General features: G+C 48.3%; 1 protein-coding gene across 1 annotated transcript in view; it reads right to left on the bottom strand.

The window, feature by feature from the left end:
* LOC135515626 (plexin-A4-like) overlaps window positions 1-20,247 on the bottom strand; it is a 448,288-nt gene that overhangs the window by 215,178 nt on the left and 212,863 nt on the right. Inside the window, 2 exon segments of the mRNA XM_064939255.1 lie at window positions 17,430-17,503; window positions 17,506-17,560. Of these exon segments, the coding sequence (XP_064795327.1) occupies window positions 17,430-17,503; window positions 17,506-17,560 (129 nt within the window).

Genomic DNA, 20,247 nt, shown 5'->3' with positions numbered 1-20,247 from the left:
GTGTTTGGGACGTGGGTGAGTGTTTGGGAGGGTAAGTGTTTGGGAGGGGGTGAGTGTTTGGGAGGGGGTGAGTGTTTGGGAGGTGAGTGTTTGGGGAGGGTGAGTGTTTGGGAGGGGTGAGTGTTTGGGAGGGGGTGAGTGTCCCCTCCCTCCCCCCACCCTCGCCTCCCCAAACACTCCCCCTCCCCAGTGGGCCTCCCCTCCCCCCCTCCCCAGTGGGCCCTTCCCTCCCCTCCCCTAAGTAGAGCTCTAATAGTAGAGCAAATTATTTATTTCATCACATTCCCAGTGGGTCAGAGGTTTACATACACTCAATTAGTATTTGGATAGCATTATGATGAAATAAATTAGTATTTGTTTAGAATTAGCATTGCCAATAAATTGTTTAACTTGGATCAAACGTTTCGGGTAGCCTTCCACAAGCTTCCCACAATAAGTTGGGTGAATTTTTGGCCCATTCCTCCTGACAGAGCTGGTGTAACTGAGTCAGGTTTGTAGGCCTCCTTCCTTTCACACGCTTGTCTGTTCTGCCCACAATTTTTCTATATGATTGAGGTCATGGCTTTGTGATGGCCACTCCAGTACCTTGACTTTATTGTCCTTAAGCCATTTTGCCACAACTTTGGAAGTATGCTTGGGGTCATTGTCCATTTGGAAGACCCTCTTGCGACCAAGCTTTAACTTCCTGATTGATGTCTTGAGATGTTGTTTCAATATAGCCACATAATTTTTCCCCCTCATGATGCCATCTATTTTGTGAATTGCACCAGTCCCTCCTGCAGCAAAGCACCCCACAAAATGATGCTGCCACCCTTGTGCTTCATGGTTGGGATGGTGTTCTTCGGCTTGCAAGCGTCCCTCTTTTTCCTCCAAACATAACGATGGTCATTATGGCCAAACAGTTCTATTTTTGTTTCATCAGACCAGAGGACATTTCTCCAAAAAGTATGATCTTTGTCCCCATGTGCAGTTGCAACCTGTAGAACGAATCTCCTTCCTGAGGGGTATGATGGCTGCATGTCCCATGGTGTTTATACTTGTGTACTAGTGTTTGTACAGATGAACATGGTACCTTCAGTCGTTTGAAAATTGCTCCCAAGGATGAACCAGACTTGTGGAGGTCTACAATTTTTTATCTGAGGTCTTGGCTGATTTCTTTTTGATTATCCCATGATGTCAAGCAAAGAGGCACTGAGTTTGAAGGTAGGCCTTGAAATACATCCACAGGTACACCTCCAATTAACTCAAATTATGTCAATTAGCCTATCAGAAGCTTCTAAAGCCATGACATCGTTTTCTGGAATTTTCAAGCTGTTTAAAGGCACAGTCAACATAGTGTATGTAAACTTCTGACCCACTGGAATTGTGATACAGTGAATTATAAGTGAAATAATCTGTCTGTAAACAATTGTTGGAAAATGACTTGTGTCATGCACAAAGTAGATGTCCTAACCGACTTGCAAGAATTATAGTTTGTTAACAAGAAATTTGTGGAGTGGTTGAAAAACGAGTTTTAATGACTCCAACCGAAGTGGATGTAAACTTCCCACTTCAACTGTGTATCTGATGTAGGACTACACAGCTATATGGCTGCATGATATTGGCCAATACAGGATACTGTTTCCCTTGTACTGGTGAATCAGCGATGATGATGTTCATTTCAGATACAAAGGGGAAAGGGGGAAACCCTAGTCAGTTGTGCAACTGAATGTATTCAACTGAGATGTGTCTTCTGCATTTAACCCTCTGAATCAGCCATTTACCTTGTCAGCTCAAGGCTTCGTTTCCTGCATGTTTCATGCCTAACACAACCCAGGTCCACACACACAGGCAGACAGGCTTTGGTGGCAGATGGGTGTTCTAAATGAGTAGAGACGTTTTGATCTGGGCCTGGAGGCGTGACAGAGTCACCGAACAGAGGACCTGCTGCCCTCGTGACTGGAGGAGATGTCCCATGCTTATCACCGAACAGAGGACCTGCTGCCTCTTGACTGGAGGAGATGTCCCATGCTTATCACCAGACAGAGGACCTGCTGCCTCGTGACTGGAGGAGATGTCCCATGCTTATCACCAGACAGAGGACCTGCTGCCTCGTGACTGGAGGAGATGTCCCATGCTTATCACCAGACAGAGGACCTGCTGGACTGGAGGAGTTGTCCCATGCTTATCACCAGACAGAGGACCTGCTGCCTCTTGACTGGAGGAGTTGTCCCATGCTTATCACCAGACAGAGGACCTCTCCCTGCTGCCTCGTGACTGGAGGAGATGTCCCATGCTTATCACCAGACAGAGGACCTCTCCCTGCTGCCTCGTGACTGGAGGAGATGTCCCATGCTTATCACCAGACAGAGGACCTCTCCCTGCTGCCTCGTGACTGGAGGAGATGTCCCATGCTTATCACCAGAGCAGGGACAGTTCTGCTGAGAGATAACTACCAAAATGACTTTGATTTTTTTTTTTTTTTTTTTTTTTTTTTTTAACTAGGCAAGTCAGTTAAGAACACATTCTTATTTTCAATGACGGCCTGGGAACAGTGGGTTAACTGCCTGTTCAGGGGCAGAACGACAGATTTGTACCTTGTCAGCTCAGGGGTTTGAACTGCAACCTTCCGGTTACTAGTCCAACGCTCTAACCACTAGGCTACCCTGATACACCCATAATGTCTTCTGAAAACACAGACAGACAGACAGACAGACAGACAGACAGACAGACAGACAGACAGACAGACAGACAGACAGACAGACAGACAGACAGAGAGACTACAAGTGTCAATTAAACTAATTACAGACTAACTGTGTGTGTGTGCCCGCCTGCCTGCTTGTGTGTGTGTTGCCTGCAGGTCAATGACATCCAGCAGATTGACTGTTCATGGATGTGCAGTCTGATTTATCTTGGTATTATAAAACAATTAGAGAGTGTAATTTCCCCAAATTTGAAAGCCTTATTCAAGGTTTCAAAGCCCTCTCTGAGGAGAAGAGGCTCCCCGCCCTGTTGGGGGAGGATGCAGATGCACTACATTGCTGCCTGACATAAGATGAGGGACAGTGTCTGATAGATCAACCAACCTGCACATGTCCTCTATGACGTTGTTATTGTTTAATGTACGCTGATTTTGACAGTTGATTGTTGTTGTTACTGTTGTCGTGTTGACAATATTGATGATTATTATGTTAATACTGTACATCTCCCAAGTAAGCTTTGGAATTATGTTCATTGTTACGGGTTGAAGCAAATTGAATTGGTGGTTAACACACTACACAGATCTCTCTCCCCCTCTCTCTCTATTCCCCTCTCTCTATTCCTCTCTCTCTATTCCTCTCTCTCTCTCTCTCTCTATTCCCTCTCTCTATTCCCCTCTCTCTATTTCCTCTCTCTCTATTCCTCTCTCTCTATCTCCTCTCTCTCTATTCCTCGCTCTCTCTCTCTTCTCCCTCTCTATTCTCTCTCTATTCCTTTCCCTCTATTCCCCCTCTCTCCCCCTATTCCTCTCTACTCTCTTCCTTCCTCTCTATCTCTTCTCTCTCTCTCTATTCCTCTCTCTCTCTATCTCTCCTATCTCTCTACTCTCTCTCTCTTCTCCTCTCTCCTCTACTCTCTCTCTATTCCTTCCTCTCTCTATTCCCTCCTCTCTATTCCCTCTCTCTCTCCCATCTCTCTCTCCCTCTATTATTCCTCTCTCTCTATTCCTCTCTCCCATTCTCTCTCTCTCTCTCTCTATTCTCTCTCTATATTCCCTCTCTCTCTATTCCTCTCTCTTTTCATACACTCTCTCTCTCTCTCTTCCTCTCTCTATTACCCTATCTCTCTTCCCTTCTCTCTCTCTTTTCCCCTCTCTCTATTCGTCCTCCCCCTATTCATCTTCCTCTCTCTCTCTATTCCCTCTCTCCTCTCTCTCTATTCCCTCTATTCTCTCTCTCTCTATCTACTCTCTCTCTATTCCCTCTCTCTCCGCCTTCTCCTTCTCCCCTCTCTCTATTCTACTCTCTCTCTCTATTCCCCCTCTCCCTCTATTCCTCTCTCTCTATTCCTCTCTCTCTATTCCCCCTCTTCTCTCACTCTCTCTCTATTCCTCTCTCTATTCCTCTTCTCTCTATTCCCCTCTACTCTCTCTCTCTCTACTATTCCCCCTCTCTCTCTATTCCCCCCTCTCTCTATTCCTCTCTATTATTCCTCTCTCTCTCTACTCTCTCTATTCTACCCTCTCTCTATTCCTCTCTACTCCCTCTATTCCCCCTTTCCCTCTACTCTCTCTCTACTCTCTCCCTCTACTCTCCCTATTCCTCTCCCCTCTCTCTACCTCTCTCTATTCTCCTCTCTCTATTCCTATTCCCCTCTCTCTCTCTACTCTCTCTATTCCCCTCTCCCCTCTCCCTCTCTCTCTACATTCTCTCTATTCTCCCTCTCTCTCTATTCCCCTCTCTCCACTCTCTCTCTACACTCTCTCTATTCTCCTCTCTCTCTTCTCTCTCTCTCTATTTCCCTCTCTCTCTCTCTCTACTCTCTCTATTCCCTCTCTCCCCCTCTCTCTCTACTCTCTCTCTGATGAGATCCCTATGAGAGGCAGTGAGAGGACGGTTTGAAGGGGGAACCTTGAACCCTCCTGTGATGTTGAAACTGGAGCACTATCAGGATCATCAGCAGCCCTTCAAACACACAGGTATGCATGTACACACTCTGCTGAGAAGACCAGCATGGACCATAATCCTCCCTGTGGAGGTAAAGAGGCTCCCTCTGCCAACACAACCCTGCAGCTACATCAGAGGAGAGGCGGAACAGAGGAACAGAGGAGGAGGAGAGGAGGAGAGGAGAGGAACAGAGGAGGAGGAGAGGAGGAGAGAAAAGAGGAGGAGAGGAACAGAGGAGGAGGAGAGGAGGAGAGAAAAGGAGGAGAGGAACAGAGGAACAGAGGAGGAGGAGAGGAGGAGAGAAAAGGAGGAGGAGAGGAAGAGAGGAGGAGGATAGGAGGAGGAAGAGGAGGAGAGGAAGAGAGAAGGAGGATATGAGTGAAAAGAGGAGGAGAGAGAAGAGAGAGAGGAGAGGAGGACAAGAGGAGAGAAAAGAGGAGGAGAGGAGGGAGAGAGAGGAGGAGGAGAGGAGGAGAGAAAAGAGGAGGAGAGGAAGAGAGGAGGAGGAGAGGAGGAGAGGAGGAGGAGAGGAGTGACAAGAGGAGAGAAAAGAGGAGGAGAGGAGGAGAGAAAAGAGGAGGAGAGGAGAGAAAGGAGGAGGAGAGGAGATAAGGAAAATCAGTGAGGAAGAGACATAAGGAGAGAAGAGGAACGGTAAAGAGTGAGAAGATAGAGGAGCAGAAGGAGGTGAAAGTAAAGAACAGAGTGACACTGCTGAGTGAGAGTACATTGGGTCCTGTAGGACAGGCTCTGTGTGTGTGTGTGTGTGTGTGTGTGTGTGTGTGTGTGTGTGTGTGTGTGTGTGTGTGTGTGTGTGTGTGTGTGTATGAGAGAGAGAGACAGAAGAGGAATAGAGAGAGAGGAATAGAGAGAGAGGAAGAGAGAGAGAGGAAGAGAGGAGAGGCGAGAGAGGAATAGAGAGAGAGGGGAATAGAGAGAGAGGAAGAGTGAGAAAGGAATAGAGAGAGAGGGAATAGGGAGAGAGGGAATAGGGAGAGATGAATAAAGAGAGGGGAATGGGGAGAGAGGAATGAGGAAGAGAGCAGAGGAATGAGGGGAATAGAGAGAGAGGAAGAGAGAGAGAGGGAATAGAGGAAGAGAGAGAGGGAATAGAGAGAGAGGGAGGAGGAAGAGAGAGAGAGGAGAGAGAGAGGGAATAGAGAGAGAGGGGGAATAGAGAGAGTGAAGAGTGAGAAAGGAATAGGGAGAGAGGGGAATAGGGAGAGAGAGGAATAGAGAGATGAATAAAGAGAGGGGGAATAGGGAGAGAGGGAATAGAGAGAGAGGAAGAGTGAGAAAGGAATGAAGAGAGAGAGGGGAATAGGGAGAGAGGGGAATAGGAGGAGATGAATAAAGAGAGGGAATAGGGAGAGAGAAGAGAGGGAGGGAGAGAGGAATAGAGAGAGAGGGGAATAGAGAGAGAGGAAGAGAGAGAGAGAGGAAAGAGAGAGAGGGGAATAGAGAGAGAGGGAAGTGGAGAGAGGAAGAGAGAGAGAGGAATAGAGAGAGGGGAATAGAGAGAGGAAGGAAGAGAGGAATAGAGAGAGGGGAATAGGGAGAGATGAATAGGAAGGAGAGGGGAATAGAGAGAGGGGAATAGAGAAGAGAGGAGAGGAGAGAGAGGGGAATAGAGAGAGAGGAAGAGAGAGAGAGGAATTGTCACGCCTTGGTCTTAGTATTTTGTGTTTTAGTTAATTAGTTGGTCAGGCCAGGGTGTGACATGGGTTTATTGTTTGTTGTATTCTTAGTGGGGTTTTTTAGTTATTGGGATTGTAGCTGATTAGGGGTGTGTGTTACATAGGTTTGGCTGCCTGAGGCGGTTCTCAATCAGAGTCAGGTGATTCTTGTTGTCTCTGATTGGGAACCGTATTTAGGTAGCCTGGGTTTCGCTTTGTATTTCAAGGGTGATTGTTCCTGTCTCTGTGTAGTGTTCACCAGATAGGCTGTAATAGGTTTCACGTTCCGTTTTTGTTGTTTTGTATTTATTCGTTATTTCATGTATAGTTTCGTTATTTGTTTTCACTAATAAACATGAGTAACAAACACGCTGCATTTCAGTCCGACTCTCTTTTCGACAAATGAAGAACGTCGTTACAGAATCACCCACCACACACGGACCGAGCAGCGTGTCAACAGACAGGAGCAGCCCAAAGAGGAGCAGCCCAAAGAGGAGTCGCGTATTAAGGATTTCTGGACATGGGAGGAAATCCCTTGACGGGAGAGGACCCTGGGCTAAACCAGGGAGTGTAGCCGCCCAAAGGTGCAGCAGGCGAAGAGGAAACAGGAGCTGGAAGGAAAAGGACCCTGGGCTCAGCCTGGTGAATATCGCCGCCCTAAGGAGGAACTAGAAGTGGCTGAAGCGGAGAGGCGCTGGTATGAGGAGGCAGCACGGTGACGTGGATGGAAACAGGAGCAGCCCAGAATGGAGTACAGTATGGATATTACGACGTGGGAAGAAATAGACAGGTGGGCGGCCGACCCAGAGAGAGTGCCGGAGCTGCCTGGGATTCGCTGGAGCAGTGCGAAGAGGGCTATAGGAGAATGGAGTCGAGAAAAAAAGACACGGCGGCGCAGAGCGAAGCCCCAAAATTTCTTGGGGGGCTCAGAGGGGGAGGGCTGAGTCAGGAGACAGACCTGAGCCAACTCTCCCAGTTTATTGTGAAGAGCCAAGGAGGAGACCAGAACCAGTGTTGGAGGTGAGCGAAGCAGAGACTGTGAAGGAGTTAATGGGAAAATTGGAGGAGAAAATAATGACGGAGTTGCTAGTTTGGTGCTTTAGGTACAATATTCGTCCGACGGAGCGTGTCGGGATTTAATGGCACCTGGGTCAGCGCTCCATACTAGTCCTGAGGTGTGTTAGTCGGCTGGTGAAAATGTGCCAGCCTCATGCACTAGGCCTCCTGTGTACCTACCTAGCCTTGCACGTCCTGTGCCAGTCCTGCACTCAGGCTCTCCAGTACACCTTCACGGTCCAGTCCATCCTGTGCCACCTTCACACACCAGTCCTCCGATAGCAGTTCCCCGCAGTTCCCCGCACTAGGCTTCCTGTGCGTGTCCTCGGCCAAATACCACCAGTGCCAGCACCACGCATCAGGCCTTCAGTGCGCCTCGCCTGTTCAGCACAGCCAGCGCTTTCTCCCTCTCCTGCGCTGTTGGAGTCTCCCGCCTGTTCAGCGGTTCTAGAGCCTTCCTCCTCTACAGCGCTGCCGGAGCCTCCTGCCTGTATGGAGCAGCTAGAGCTGCCAGTTTGCATGGAGCAGCCAGAGATGTCAGTCTGCATGGAGCAGCCATGAGGCTGTCAGTCTGCTTACAGCAGCCAGAGCTGTCAGTCAACATGGAGCAGCTAGAGCTGCCAGTTTGCATGGAGCAGCCAGAGCTGTCAGTCTGCATAGAGCAGCCAGAGCAGCCAGTCTGCATGGGGCAGCCAGAGCTGTCAGTCTGCTTGGAGCAGCTAGAGCTGCCAGTCTACATGGAGCATCCAGTGTTGCCAGTTTGCATGTAGCAGCCAGAGCTGTCAGTCTGCATGGGGCAGCCAGAGCTGTCAGTCTGCTTGGAGCAGCCAGAGTTGCCAGTCTGCATGGAGCTGCCAGTCTGCAGCCAGAGTTGCCAGTCTGCATGGCAGCTAGAGCTGCCAGTCTGCATGGGGCAGCCAGAGCTGTCAGTCTGCTTGGAGCAGGAGCTGCCAGTCTGCATGGAGTTGCCAGTCTGCATGGAGTTGCCAGTCTGCATGGAGCTGCCAGTCTGCATGGAGCTGCCAGCCAGAGCTGCCAGTCTGCATGGAGCAGCTAGAGCTGCCAGTCTGCAAGGAGCTGCCAGTCTGCATGAAGCAGCCAGATCTGCCAGTCTGCATGGAGCAGCTAGAGCTGCCAGTCTGCAAGGAGCTGCCAGTCTACATGGAGCAGCCAGAGCTGCCAGTCTGCATGGAGCAGCCAGAGCCGCCAGTCAGCATGGACTCTTCCAGATCTGCCAGTCAGCCAGACTCTTCCAGATCTGCCAGTCAGCCAGACTCTTCCAGATCTGCCAGTCAACCAGACTCTTCCAGATCCGCCAGACAGCCAGACTCTTCCAGATCTGCCAGTCAGCCAGACTCTTCCAGATCTGCCAGTCAACCAGACTCTTCCAGATCTGCCAGTCAACCAGACTCTTCCAGATCTGCCAGTCAACCAGACTCTTCCAGATCTGCCAGTCAGCCCGACTCTTCCAGATCTGCCAGTCAACCAGACTCTTCCAGATCTGCCAGTCAACCAGACTCTTCCAGATCTGCCAGTCAACCAGACTCTTCCAGATCTGCCAGTAAACCAGACTCTTCCAGATCTGCCAGTCAACCAGACTCTTCCAGATCTGCCAATCAACCAGACTCTTCCAGATCTGCCAGTCAACCAGACTCTTCCAGATCCGCCAGTCAGCCAGGATCTGCCAGATCCGCCAGTCAGCCAGGATCCGATCTGCTAGTCGGCCAGGATCTGCCAGTCAGCCAGGATCCACCAGTCAACCAGGATCTGCCGGGTTCAAATGCCTGGCTGGGATTCATCTCGGTACTGGGCTTCTTCTCGGTACTGGGCTTCTTCTCAGTACTGGGCTTCTTCTCAGTACTGGGCTGCCCCTCAGTCCCGAGCTGCCCCTCAGTCCCGAGCTGTCCCTCAGTCCTGAGCTGTCCCTCAGTCCCGAGCTGCTCCTCAGTCCCGAGCTGTCCCTCAGTCCCAAGCTGCTCCCTCAGTCCCGAGCTGCCTCAGTCCCGAGCTGCCTCTCAGTCACGAGCTGCTCCTCTGTTATGTAGGGTTCTGGGTGAGGACTATTCGGCCATGGTCGGCGGCGAGGGGTGGATCATCCCAGGACGCGAAGGGGAGGAACAATGACATTTATGAAGTGGGGTCCACGTCCGGAGCCGGAACCGCCACCATGGACAGACGCCCACCCGGACCCTCCCTATGGTTTTGAGGTGCGTTCGGGAGTCCGCACCTTAGGGGGTTCTGTCACGCCTTTGTCTTAGTATTTTGTATTTTAGTTAATTAGTTAGTCAGGCCAGGGTGTGACATGGGTTTATTGTTTGTTGTATTCTTAGTGGGGTTTTTTAGTTATTGGGATTGTAGCTGATTAGGGGTGTGTGTTACATAGGTTTGGCTGCCTGAGGCGGTTCTCAATCAGAGTCAGGTGATTCTCGTTGTCTCTGATTGGGAACCGTATTTAGGGGTAGCCTGGGTTTCGCTTTGTATTTCGTGGGTGATTGTTCCTGTCTCTGTGTTAGTTTCACCAGTCAGGCTGTAATAGGTTTCACGTTCCGTTTTGTTGTTATGTATTTATTCGTTATTTCATGTATAGTTTCGTTATTTGTTTTCACTAATAAACATGAGTAACAAACACGCTGCATTTCGGTCCGACTCTCTTTTCGACAAACGAAGAACGTCATTACAGGAATAGAGAGAGAGGGAATAGAGAGAGAGGAAGAGAGAGAGAGGAGTAGAGAGAGGGGAATAGAGAGAGAGGGTAATAGGGAGAGAGGAAGAGAGAGAGAGGAATATAGAGAGAGAGGAATAGAGAGAGAGGAAGAGAGAAAGAGGAATAGAGAGAGAGGGGAATAGAGAGAGAGAAATAGAGAGAGAGGAATAGAGAGAGAGGGGAATAGGGAGAGATGAATAAAGAGAGGGGAATAGAGAGAGAGGAAGAAAGAGAGAGGAGGGGAATAGAGAGAGAGGAATAGAGAGAGGGAATAGAGAGAGGAATAGAGAGAGGGGAATAGAGAGAGGGGAATAGAGAAAGGAATAGAAAGAGATAGTAGAGAGAGAGAGGGAATAGAGAGAGAGTAGAGAGAGATAGAGAATAGAGAGAATAGAGAGAGAGAGGAATAGAGAGAGATAGAGAGGGGAATAGAGAGAGGGGAATAGAGAGAAGGGAATAGAGAGAGGGGAATAGGGAGAGATGAATAAAGAGATAGTAGAGAGAGAGGAATAGAGAGAGAGTAGAGAGAGGGGAATAGGGAAAGAGAGGAATAGAGAGAGAGAGTAGAGAGGAAGAGAGAGAGAGGAATAGAGAGAGAGGGAATAGAGGGAAAATAAGAATTTGTTCTTAACTGACTTGCCTAGTAAAATAAATGTAAAATAAATATATGTGACCTGGAGAGGTGAGAGGGGCCGTGGTGTCACAAACACACAGCTCTCTGTCTCACTGTCTGTCTCTGTCTGTCTGTCTCTCTCTCTGTCTCTTTCTCAGTCTCTTTGTCTCTCTCTCTCTGTCTCTCTCTTTTACAGTCTCTCTGTCTCTGTCTCTCTCTGTCTCTCTCTCAGTCTCTCTGTCTCTCTCTTTCACAGTCTCTCTGTCTCTGTCTCTCTGTCTCTCTCTCTTTCACAGTATCTGTCTCTTTCCTCTCTCTATTCCCTCTCTCTTCCTCTCTCTCTCCTTCCTCTCTCTATTCCTCCTCTCTCGCTCTATTCCTCTCTCTCTATTCCTCTCTCTACTCTCTATCTCTATTCTCCTATCTATGTACTCTCTCTCTTTATTCTCTCTATTCATCTCTATCTATTCCTCTCTCTATTTCCTCTCTCTATTCCCCTCTCTCTACTCTCTATTCCCATCTCTCTCTCTCTCTATTCCTCTCTATTCTCTCTCTATTCCCATCTCTATTCCCCCCTCTCTTTCTATTCCTCTCTCTATTCCTCTCTATCTATTCTTCTCTATTCTCTACTCTATCTCTCTATTCCCCCTCTCTCTACTCTCTCTATTCCCATCCCTCTCTCTATTCCTCTCTATCTATTCTCTCTCTATTCCCCTCTCTCTACTCTCTCTATTCCTCTCTCTCTACTCTCTCTATTCCCATCTCTCCCTCTCTCTTTCTATTCCTCTCTATTCCCTCTCTCTCTATTATCCTCTATTCTCTCTCTCCTCTTCTCTCTCTATTCCCCTCTCTTTCTATTCTCTCTCTCTCTATTCCTCTCTCTCCCCTCTCTATTCCTCTCTCTCTATTCCTCTCTCCATTCCTCTCTATTCTATTCCTCTCTACTCTCTCTCTATTCTCTCTACTTCTCTCTCTCTCTAATCTCAGAGGGCAGTGTGCTCTGGTCAGATCTCTCTCAGAGGGCAGTGTGCTCTGGTCAGATCTCTCAGAGGGCAGTGTGCTCTGGTCAGATCTCTCTCAGAGGGCAGTGTGCTCTGGTCAGATCTCTCAGAGGTCAGATCCCCGGTCAGATCTCTCTCAGAGGTCAGATCCCCGGTCAGATCTCTCTCAGAGGTCAGATCCCAGGTCAGATCTCTCTCAGAGGGCAGTGTGCTCTGGTCAGATCTCTCTCAGAGGGCAGTGTGCTCTGGTCAGATCTCTCTCAGAGGTCAGATCCCAGGTCAGATCTCTGAGGTCAGATCCCAGGTCAGATCTCTCTCAGAGGGCAGTGTGCTCTGGTCAGATCTCTCTCAGAGGTCAGATCCCCGGTCAGATCTCTCAGAGGTCAGATCCCCGGTCAGATCTCTCTCAGAGGTCAGATCCCCGGTCCTCTCAGAGGTCAGATCCCAGGTCTCTCTCAGAGGGCAGTGTGCTCTGGTCAGATCTCTCTCAGAGGGCAGTGTGCTCTGGTCAGATCTCTCTCAGAGGTCAGATCCCAGGTCAGATCTCTCTCAGAGGTCAGATCCCAGGTCAGATCTCACTCAGAGGGCAGTGTGCTCTGGTCAGATCTCTCAGAGGTCAGAGGTCAGATCTCTCTCAGAGGTCAGATCTCTCTCAGAGGTCAGATCCCAGGTCAGTCAGCAGGGCAGTGTGCTCTAGTCAGATCTCTCAGAGGTCAGAGGTCAGATCTCACTCAGAGGTCAGATCCCAGGTCAGATCTCACTCAGAGGTCAGATCCCAGGTCAGATCTCTCTGAGGTCAGAGGTCAGATCTCTCAGAGGTCAGATCCCAGGTCAGATCTCTCTCAGAGGGCAGTGTGCTCTAGTCAGATCTCTCTCAGAGGGCAGTGTGCTCTAGTCAGATCTCTCTCAGAGGTCAGATCCCAGGTCAGATCTCACTCAGAGGTCAGATCCCAGGTCAGATGTCTCTCAGAGGGCAGTGTGCTCTGGTCAGATCTCTCTGAGGTCAGATCCCAGGTCAGATCTCTCAGAGGTCAGATCCCAGGTCAGATCTCTCTCAGAGGCCAGTGTACTCTGAGATGTATATAGTGCTGCTGCTACCACACCATAAACAACCCATCAACACAAATAGAATAACCATGGCCTCCACTGGCTACACACCAACACATCTGAATACTCTCAACCCCTGTCTATGATGACTCTGAAGGTCAAAGGGCACCAGGAAGGACAGAAGGAATAGACAGGCTAGAGAGAGAAGAGAAGGTTGACCAGAAGGACTAGAAGGCTTAAGAGAAGAATGACCAGAAGGTAGACAGGCTAGAGAGAGAGAAGAATGACCCAGAAGGTTAAAGGGCACCAGAAGGACTAGACAGGCTAGAGAGAGAAGAATGACCCAGAAGGTTAAACCCAGAAGGTTAAAGGGCACCAGAAGGTCAAAGGTCACTGTTAGAGGAATTAAATTCCTATATGTTTATTACCCAATTCAATTAATACACTCCGCCCATTTCTAAGGATTTGTAAGATACTTATTTGCATAAAATGATTTCTACCAAGGAACAGACAGTCTTTGTTCTAATTCTTGATTATAATTACACACATTATATTCAGTACTAGGATTAAAATATAATTCAGAAATCTATACAGTAACATAATAGTATTCTGATTAGTCAGTCCTGATTGAAATGTATACATAATTTAGTCATTATTGATAATTATTATTGAGCAATTAGGGTTAAGTGCCTTGCTCAAGGGCAGATCGGCAGGTTTTTCACCTACTGAGCTCGGGGATTATACTAGCGACCTTTCAGTTACTGGCCCAACACTAGGCTACCGTGTGTGTGTGTGTGTGTGTGTGTGTGTGTGTGTGTGTGTGTGTGTGTGTGTGTGTGTGTGTGTGTGTGTGTGTGTGCGCACGAGTTTGCACGCATGTGTGTAATGTGTGTGTGACCCCGAGTGCACGTGAGAGAGAGTGTGTGTGTGTGTGCAGGGGCCAGGCAAGTTGGTGAAAACACAGTAATTGTCGTTGACCCACTGTGATGTGAGCTAAGATGAAGACTTCCAGTAGAAACCCCTTGGTCTTTCCCTCCTACAGTCAGACTATTAACAGTGTAGTGAGCAATGGGATGTGTCCCAAATGGCACCGTATTCCCTATGGGCCCTAGGCAAAAGTAGTGCACTATACAGAGAATAGGGTGCCATTTGGGACGGCAGAGAGACTGGGCTGAGTATTACGTAATGAGAGTGCAAGGTAGGGTCAGTGTTTCTGTTTGACATCACGCTACTGATGAGACAGATGCACTGTGTTTAGAGAAATATAGTAATGAGGTGTGTGTGTGTGTGTGTGTGTGTGTGTGTGTGTGTGTGTGTGTGTGTGTGTGTGTGTGTGTGTGTGTGTGTGTGTGTGTGTGTGTGTGTGTGTGTGTGTGTGTGTGTGTGTGTGTGTGTGTGTGTGTGTGTTAATCTTGACTTGCATCTAATGGACGGACACCACTCTGTTTATCGTCTTTTCTCACAACATTCACCACCTCTTTTCTTTTCCACTTATATACACTCTCTCCATCTGCTTGGATAAACAACATCCCTCTCTCCCCTCTCCACAACCCACCAGACACAGGCAGCAGGAATCACACAGGGATCCAGCCCCACTGTGAACAGACAGGGTGTTAACCACTAGTAAATGGTAAACATCCCCACTGTGAACAGACAGGGTGTTAACCACTAGTAAATGGTAATACAGCCCCACTGTGAACAGGTGTTAACCACTAGTAAATGGGAAACATCCCCACTGTGAACAGGTGTTAACCACTAGTAAATGGTAATACAGCCCCACTGTGAACAGGTGTTAACCACTAGTAAATGGTAAACAGCCCCACTGTGAACAGACAGGGTGTTAACCACTAGTAAATGGTAAACATCCCCACTGTGAACAGACAGGGTGTTAACCACTAGTAAATGGTAAACATCCCCACTGTGAACAGACAGGGTGTTAACTATGAGTAAATGGGAAACATCCCCACTGTGAACAGACAGGGTGTTAACCACTAGTAAATGGTAAACAGCCCCACTGTGAACAGACAGGGTGTTAACCACTAGTAAATGTTAAACATCCCCACTGTGAACAGACAGGGTGTTAACTATGAGTAAATGGTAAACAGCCCCACTGTGAACAGACAGGGTGTTAACCACTAGTAAATGTTAAACAGCCCCACTGTGAACAGACAGGGTGTTAACCACTAGTAAATGTTAAACATCCCCACTGTGAACAGACAGGGTGTTAACTATGAGTAAATGGGAAACATCCCCACTGTGAACAGACAGGGTGTTAACCACTAGTAAATGGTAAACATCCCCACTGTGAACAGACAGGGTGTTAACTACTAGTAAATGGTAAACATCCCCACTGTGAACAGACAGGGTGTTAACCACTAGTAAATGTTAAACATCCCCACTGTGAACAGACAGGGTGTTAACTACTAGTAAATGGGAAACATCCCCACTGTGAACAGACAGGGTGTTAACTATGAGTAAATGGGAAACATCCCCTCTGTGAACAGACAGGGTGTTAACCACTAGTAAATGGGATCCAGCCCCACTGTGAACAGGTGTTAACCACTAGTAAATGGTAAACATCCCCACTGTGAACAGACAGGGTGTTAACTATGAGTAAATGGGAAACATCCCCTCTGTGAACAGACAGGGTGTTAACCACTAGTAAATGGGAAACATCCCCACTGTGAACAGACAGGGTGTTAACCACTAGTAAATGGGAAACATCCCCTCTGTGAACAGACAGGGTGTTAACCACTAGTAAATGGGATCCAGCCCCACTGTGAACAGGTGTTAACCACTAGTAAATGGGAAACATCCCCACTGTGAACAGACAGGGTGTTAACCACTAGTAAATGGTAAACATCCCCACTGTGAACAGACAGGGTGTTAACTATGAGTAAATGGGAAACATCCCCTCTGTGAACAGACAGGGTGTTAACCACTAGTAAATGGGAAACATCCCCTCTGTGAACAGACAGGGTGTTAACTACTAGTAAATGGGAAACATCCCCACTGTGAACAGACAGGGTGTTAACTATGAGTAAATGGGAAACATCCCCACTGTGAACAGACAGGGTGTTAACCACTAGTAAATGGGAAACATCCCCTCTGTGAACAGACAGGGTGTTAACCACTAGTAAATGGGATCCAGCCCCACTGTGAACAGGTGTTAACCACTAGTAAATGGTAATACAGCCCCACTGTGAACAGACAGGGTGTTAACCACTAGTAAATGGTAAAAAGCCCCACTGTGAACAGACAGGGTGTTAACTATGAGTAAATGGTAAACATCCCCACTGTGAACAGACAGGGTGTTAACTACTAGTAAATGGTAAACCTCCCCACTGTGAACAGACAGGGTGTTAACCACTAGTAAATGGTAAACATCCCCACTGTGAACAGACAGGGTGTTAACCACTAGTAAATGTTAAACAGCCCCACTGTGAACAGACAGGGTGTTAACCACTAGTAAATGGGAAACATCCCCACTGTGAACAGACAGGGTGTTAACCACTAGTAAATGTTAAACAGCCCCACTGTGAACAGACAGGGTGTTAACCACTAGTAAATGGTAAACATCCCCACTGTGAACAGACAGGGTGTTAACCACTAGTAAATGTTAAACAGCCCCACTGTGAACAGACAGGGTGTTAACCACTAGTAAATGGGAAACATCCCCACTGTGAACAGACAGGGTGTTAACTACTAGTAAATGGTAAACATCCCCACTGTGAACAGACAGGGTGTTAACCACTAGTAAATGTTAAACAGCCCCACTGTGAACAGACAGGGTGTTAACCACTAGTAAATGGTAAACATCCCCACTGTGAACAGACAGGGTGTTAACCACTAGTAAATGTTAAACAGCCCCACTGTGAACAGACAGGGTGTTAACTACTAGTAAATGGTAAACAGCCCCACTGTGAACAGACAGGGTGTTAACCACTAGTAAATGGTAAACATCCCCACTGTGAACAGACAGGGTGTTAACTACTAGTAAATGGTAAACATCCCCACTGTGAACAGACAGGGTGTTAACCACTAGTAAATGTTAAACAGCCCCACTGTGAACAGGTGTTAACCACTAGTAAATGTTAAACATCCCCACTGTGAACAGACAGGGTGTTAACTACTAGTAAATGGTAAACATCCCCACTGTGAACAGACAGGGTGTTAACCACTAGTAAATGGTAAAAAGCCCCACTGTGAACAGACAGGGTGTTAACTATGAGTAAATGGGATCCAGCCCCACTGTGAACAGACAGGGTGTTAACTACTAGTAAATGGTAAAAAGCCCCACTGTGAACAGACAGGGTGTTAACTACTAGTAAATGGGAAACATCCCCACTGTGAACAGACAGGGTGTTAACTACTAGTAAATGGTAAACAGCCCCACTGTGAACAGACAGGGTGTTAACCACTAGTAAATGGTAAACAGCCCCACTGTGAACAGACAGGGTGTTAACCACTAGTAAATGGGAAACAGCCCCACTGTGAACAGACAGGGTGTTAACTACTAGTAAATGGTAAACCTCCCCACTGTGAACAGACAGGGTGTTAACCACTAGTAAATGGTAAACATCCCCACTGTGAACAGACAGGGTGTTAACCACTAGTAAATGGGAAACAGCCCCACTGTCTTAACCACTAGTAAATGGTGTGTGGGTATGTGAGGGTGTGTGTGGGGTGAGGGGTCACGTGACATACCTGTGTCTCTGACATGGCATATAGGAAGTGGTGGTCGGGGGAGAAGGCCATGTCCCGTTGGATTGGCCCTCGCCCACCGCCTGGATCACCTCGTACTGCAATGCACCGTGGGAAGGCCCATCCACCCTGATCTGGAAGCGGAGAGAAGAAGGGAAGGGAGGAGAGGAGAGGGGATATGTTTAGGCAGCTGTAGGGGTGGTGTGTGTGTCTGTCCTAGATGTGTGTACTCAGCCAAAAGCAGAAAGTGGCCTCACCCAGACTTGGAGGAATGACAGGAGGCTCTAGGTCATATCCTCACATCTGCTCTACTATCTCACACGCACGCACGCACGCACGCACGCACGCACGCACGCACACACACACACACACACACACACACACACACACACACACACACACACACACACACACACACACACACAGGGGCACGTTCCAACACAACACCTAAAAGCAGCCTCCTGGCTGTCATAACCCACCAACACCCTGTTCTGACACCTGCCCAAAATGCTTCCCAGGGCATGCATACACCCACACAAATTAATAAGGGCTTGTGTCAGCGTGTGGGACAGCCGTTTTGTCAGACTTGTCAGAGTTCTACAGAAAACACCTGGTTAATATGCCCATGGCACCTTTAATAATATATCACTTGTTTTGTAAAGTTCAGAGGTCATAAACGGAAGTGGAAGATAATTGGCTGAGAGAGGGAAGTGGCACAACACATTCTGGGGGTCAATTCATAACACAACACATTCTGGGGTCAATTCATAACACAACACATTCTGGGGTCAATTCATAACACAACACATTCTAGGGATCATTTCATAATACAATACATTCTAGGGGTCATTTCATAATACAATACATTCTGGGGGTCATTTCATAACACAACACATTCTAGGGGTCATTTCATAACACAACACATTCTAGGGGTCATTTCATAACACAACACATTCTAGGGGTCATTTCATAACACAACACATTCTAGGGGTCATTTCATAACACAACACATTCTAGGGGTCATTTCATAACACAACACATTCTAGGGGTCATTTCATAACACAACACATTCTAGGGGTCATTTCATAACACAACACATTCTAGGGGTCATTTCATAACGCAACACATTCTAGGGGTCATTTCATAACACAACACATTCTAGGGGTCATTTCATAACACAACACATTCTAGGGGTCATTTCATAACACAACACATTCTAGGGGTCATTTCATAACACAACACATTCTGAGGGTCATTTCATAACACAACACATTCTAGGGGTCATTTCATAACACAACACATCAGAGAGCTGTTATTGCTGTTGACAACAGACAATCTCGTAGAGCAGACAGGAACATAATACCGTCTTTATTTCAAAAGTCACTTTAGAGAATGTCTGTGATGTATGTTGGGGGGACATATCGTGCCAAAGAACAACTTTGGCACGGAAATCGATTGTTCTTCCCCAAGCAAGGCAAAGTTAATTCCCTGTGCTACGTTTCCCTCTGACTCTCTGCTGCTGAGCTTTGGTTTCTATATCGAGAGAGATCTTGTTTCCCAACATAAAGCCTCTTTCAAAACTGATCCAGCTCCAATGCTTTTAGTTTCAAAGCTTCTGAAGAGCCTCACTCTCCCCCCTCTCACTCTCTCTTTCTCCCTCTCTCTCCCCCTCTCTCTCCCTCCCCCTCTCACTCTCTCTCTTTCTCCCCTCTCTCCCCCTCTCTCTCCCTCCCCCTCTCACTCTCTCTTTCTCCCTCTCTCTCCCCCTCTCTCCCTCCCACTCTCACTCTCTCTTTCTCCTCTCTCTCCCCCCTTTCTCTTTCTCCCTCTCTCTCCCTCTCTCTCCCTCCCACTCTCACTCTCTTTTTCTCCCTCTCTCTCCCCCTCTCTCTCCCTCCCACTCTCACTCTCTCTTTCTCCCTCTCTCCCCCTCTCTCTCCCTCCCCCTCTCACTCTCTTTCTCCCTCTCCCCCTCTCTCTCCCTCCCACTCTCACTCTCTTTCTCCCTCTCTCTCCCCCTCTCTCTCCCTCCCACTCTCACTCTTTCTCCCTCTCTCTCCCCCTCTCTCTCCCTCCCACTCTCACTCTCTCTTTCTCCCTCTCTCTCCCCCTCTCTCTCCCTCCCACTCTCACTCTCTTTCTCCCTCTCTCTCCCCCTCTCTCTCCCTCCCACTCTCACTCTCCCTCTTTCCCCCTCCTCTCTCTCTCCCCCTCTCTCTCTCAACCTCCATCTCTCTCCCCCTCTCTCCCCCTCTCCCCCCTCTCCTCTCCCCATCTCTCTCCCCCTCTCTCTCCCCCTCTCTCTCCCCCTCTCTCTTCCCCCCCCTCTCTCTCTCTGTTCTCTGTTCTAGAGTCCCTTCCTGCTGCCTGGCTGCCTTTTTGCCTGGTGTCCTTAGTTAGTCCTTAGTTACTGTAGTTGTGTGAATCTGAAAGGCCCAGAACACTATCAAAGCCTCCCCTTCAACACTTTGACTGGGACCCATTGTGCCACACGAGGGTCGAAAGAGAGACGGAGAAAAGAACAGAAAATAAAAGAGAGGAATAAAGGCTAAAAGGAGCCTTCCACACGAGGCGGCGCCCAGATCCAGCAGGTGGGGTTATCTAACCGGCCTGATCGGGTGGGGGTCGGATTACGTCCCTTCTCCCCCCCCATCCGTGTATGTTCAGTGGTGTCGTCCATCGCCAGGTGGAGAATATGAGGGCCAGCAGGCCATGCGTGGTGCAGACAAAGCCCAGAGAGAGAGAGGGCCATTGGGCCATTGTGGCCAGGAGAATCCCTAGCCACTGGGGAGTAGGAATGGGAGGCTCTGCCTTTATCTCT

The sequence above is a fragment of the Oncorhynchus masou genome, chromosome 27, assembly GCF_036934945.1.
Source record: "Oncorhynchus masou masou isolate Uvic2021 chromosome 27, UVic_Omas_1.1, whole genome shotgun sequence".
NCBI lineage: Eukaryota > Metazoa > Chordata > Actinopteri > Salmoniformes > Salmonidae > Oncorhynchus > Oncorhynchus masou.
Note: the sequence above shows the minus strand (reverse complement) of the source record. Positions and strands in the feature narration are given on the sequence as shown.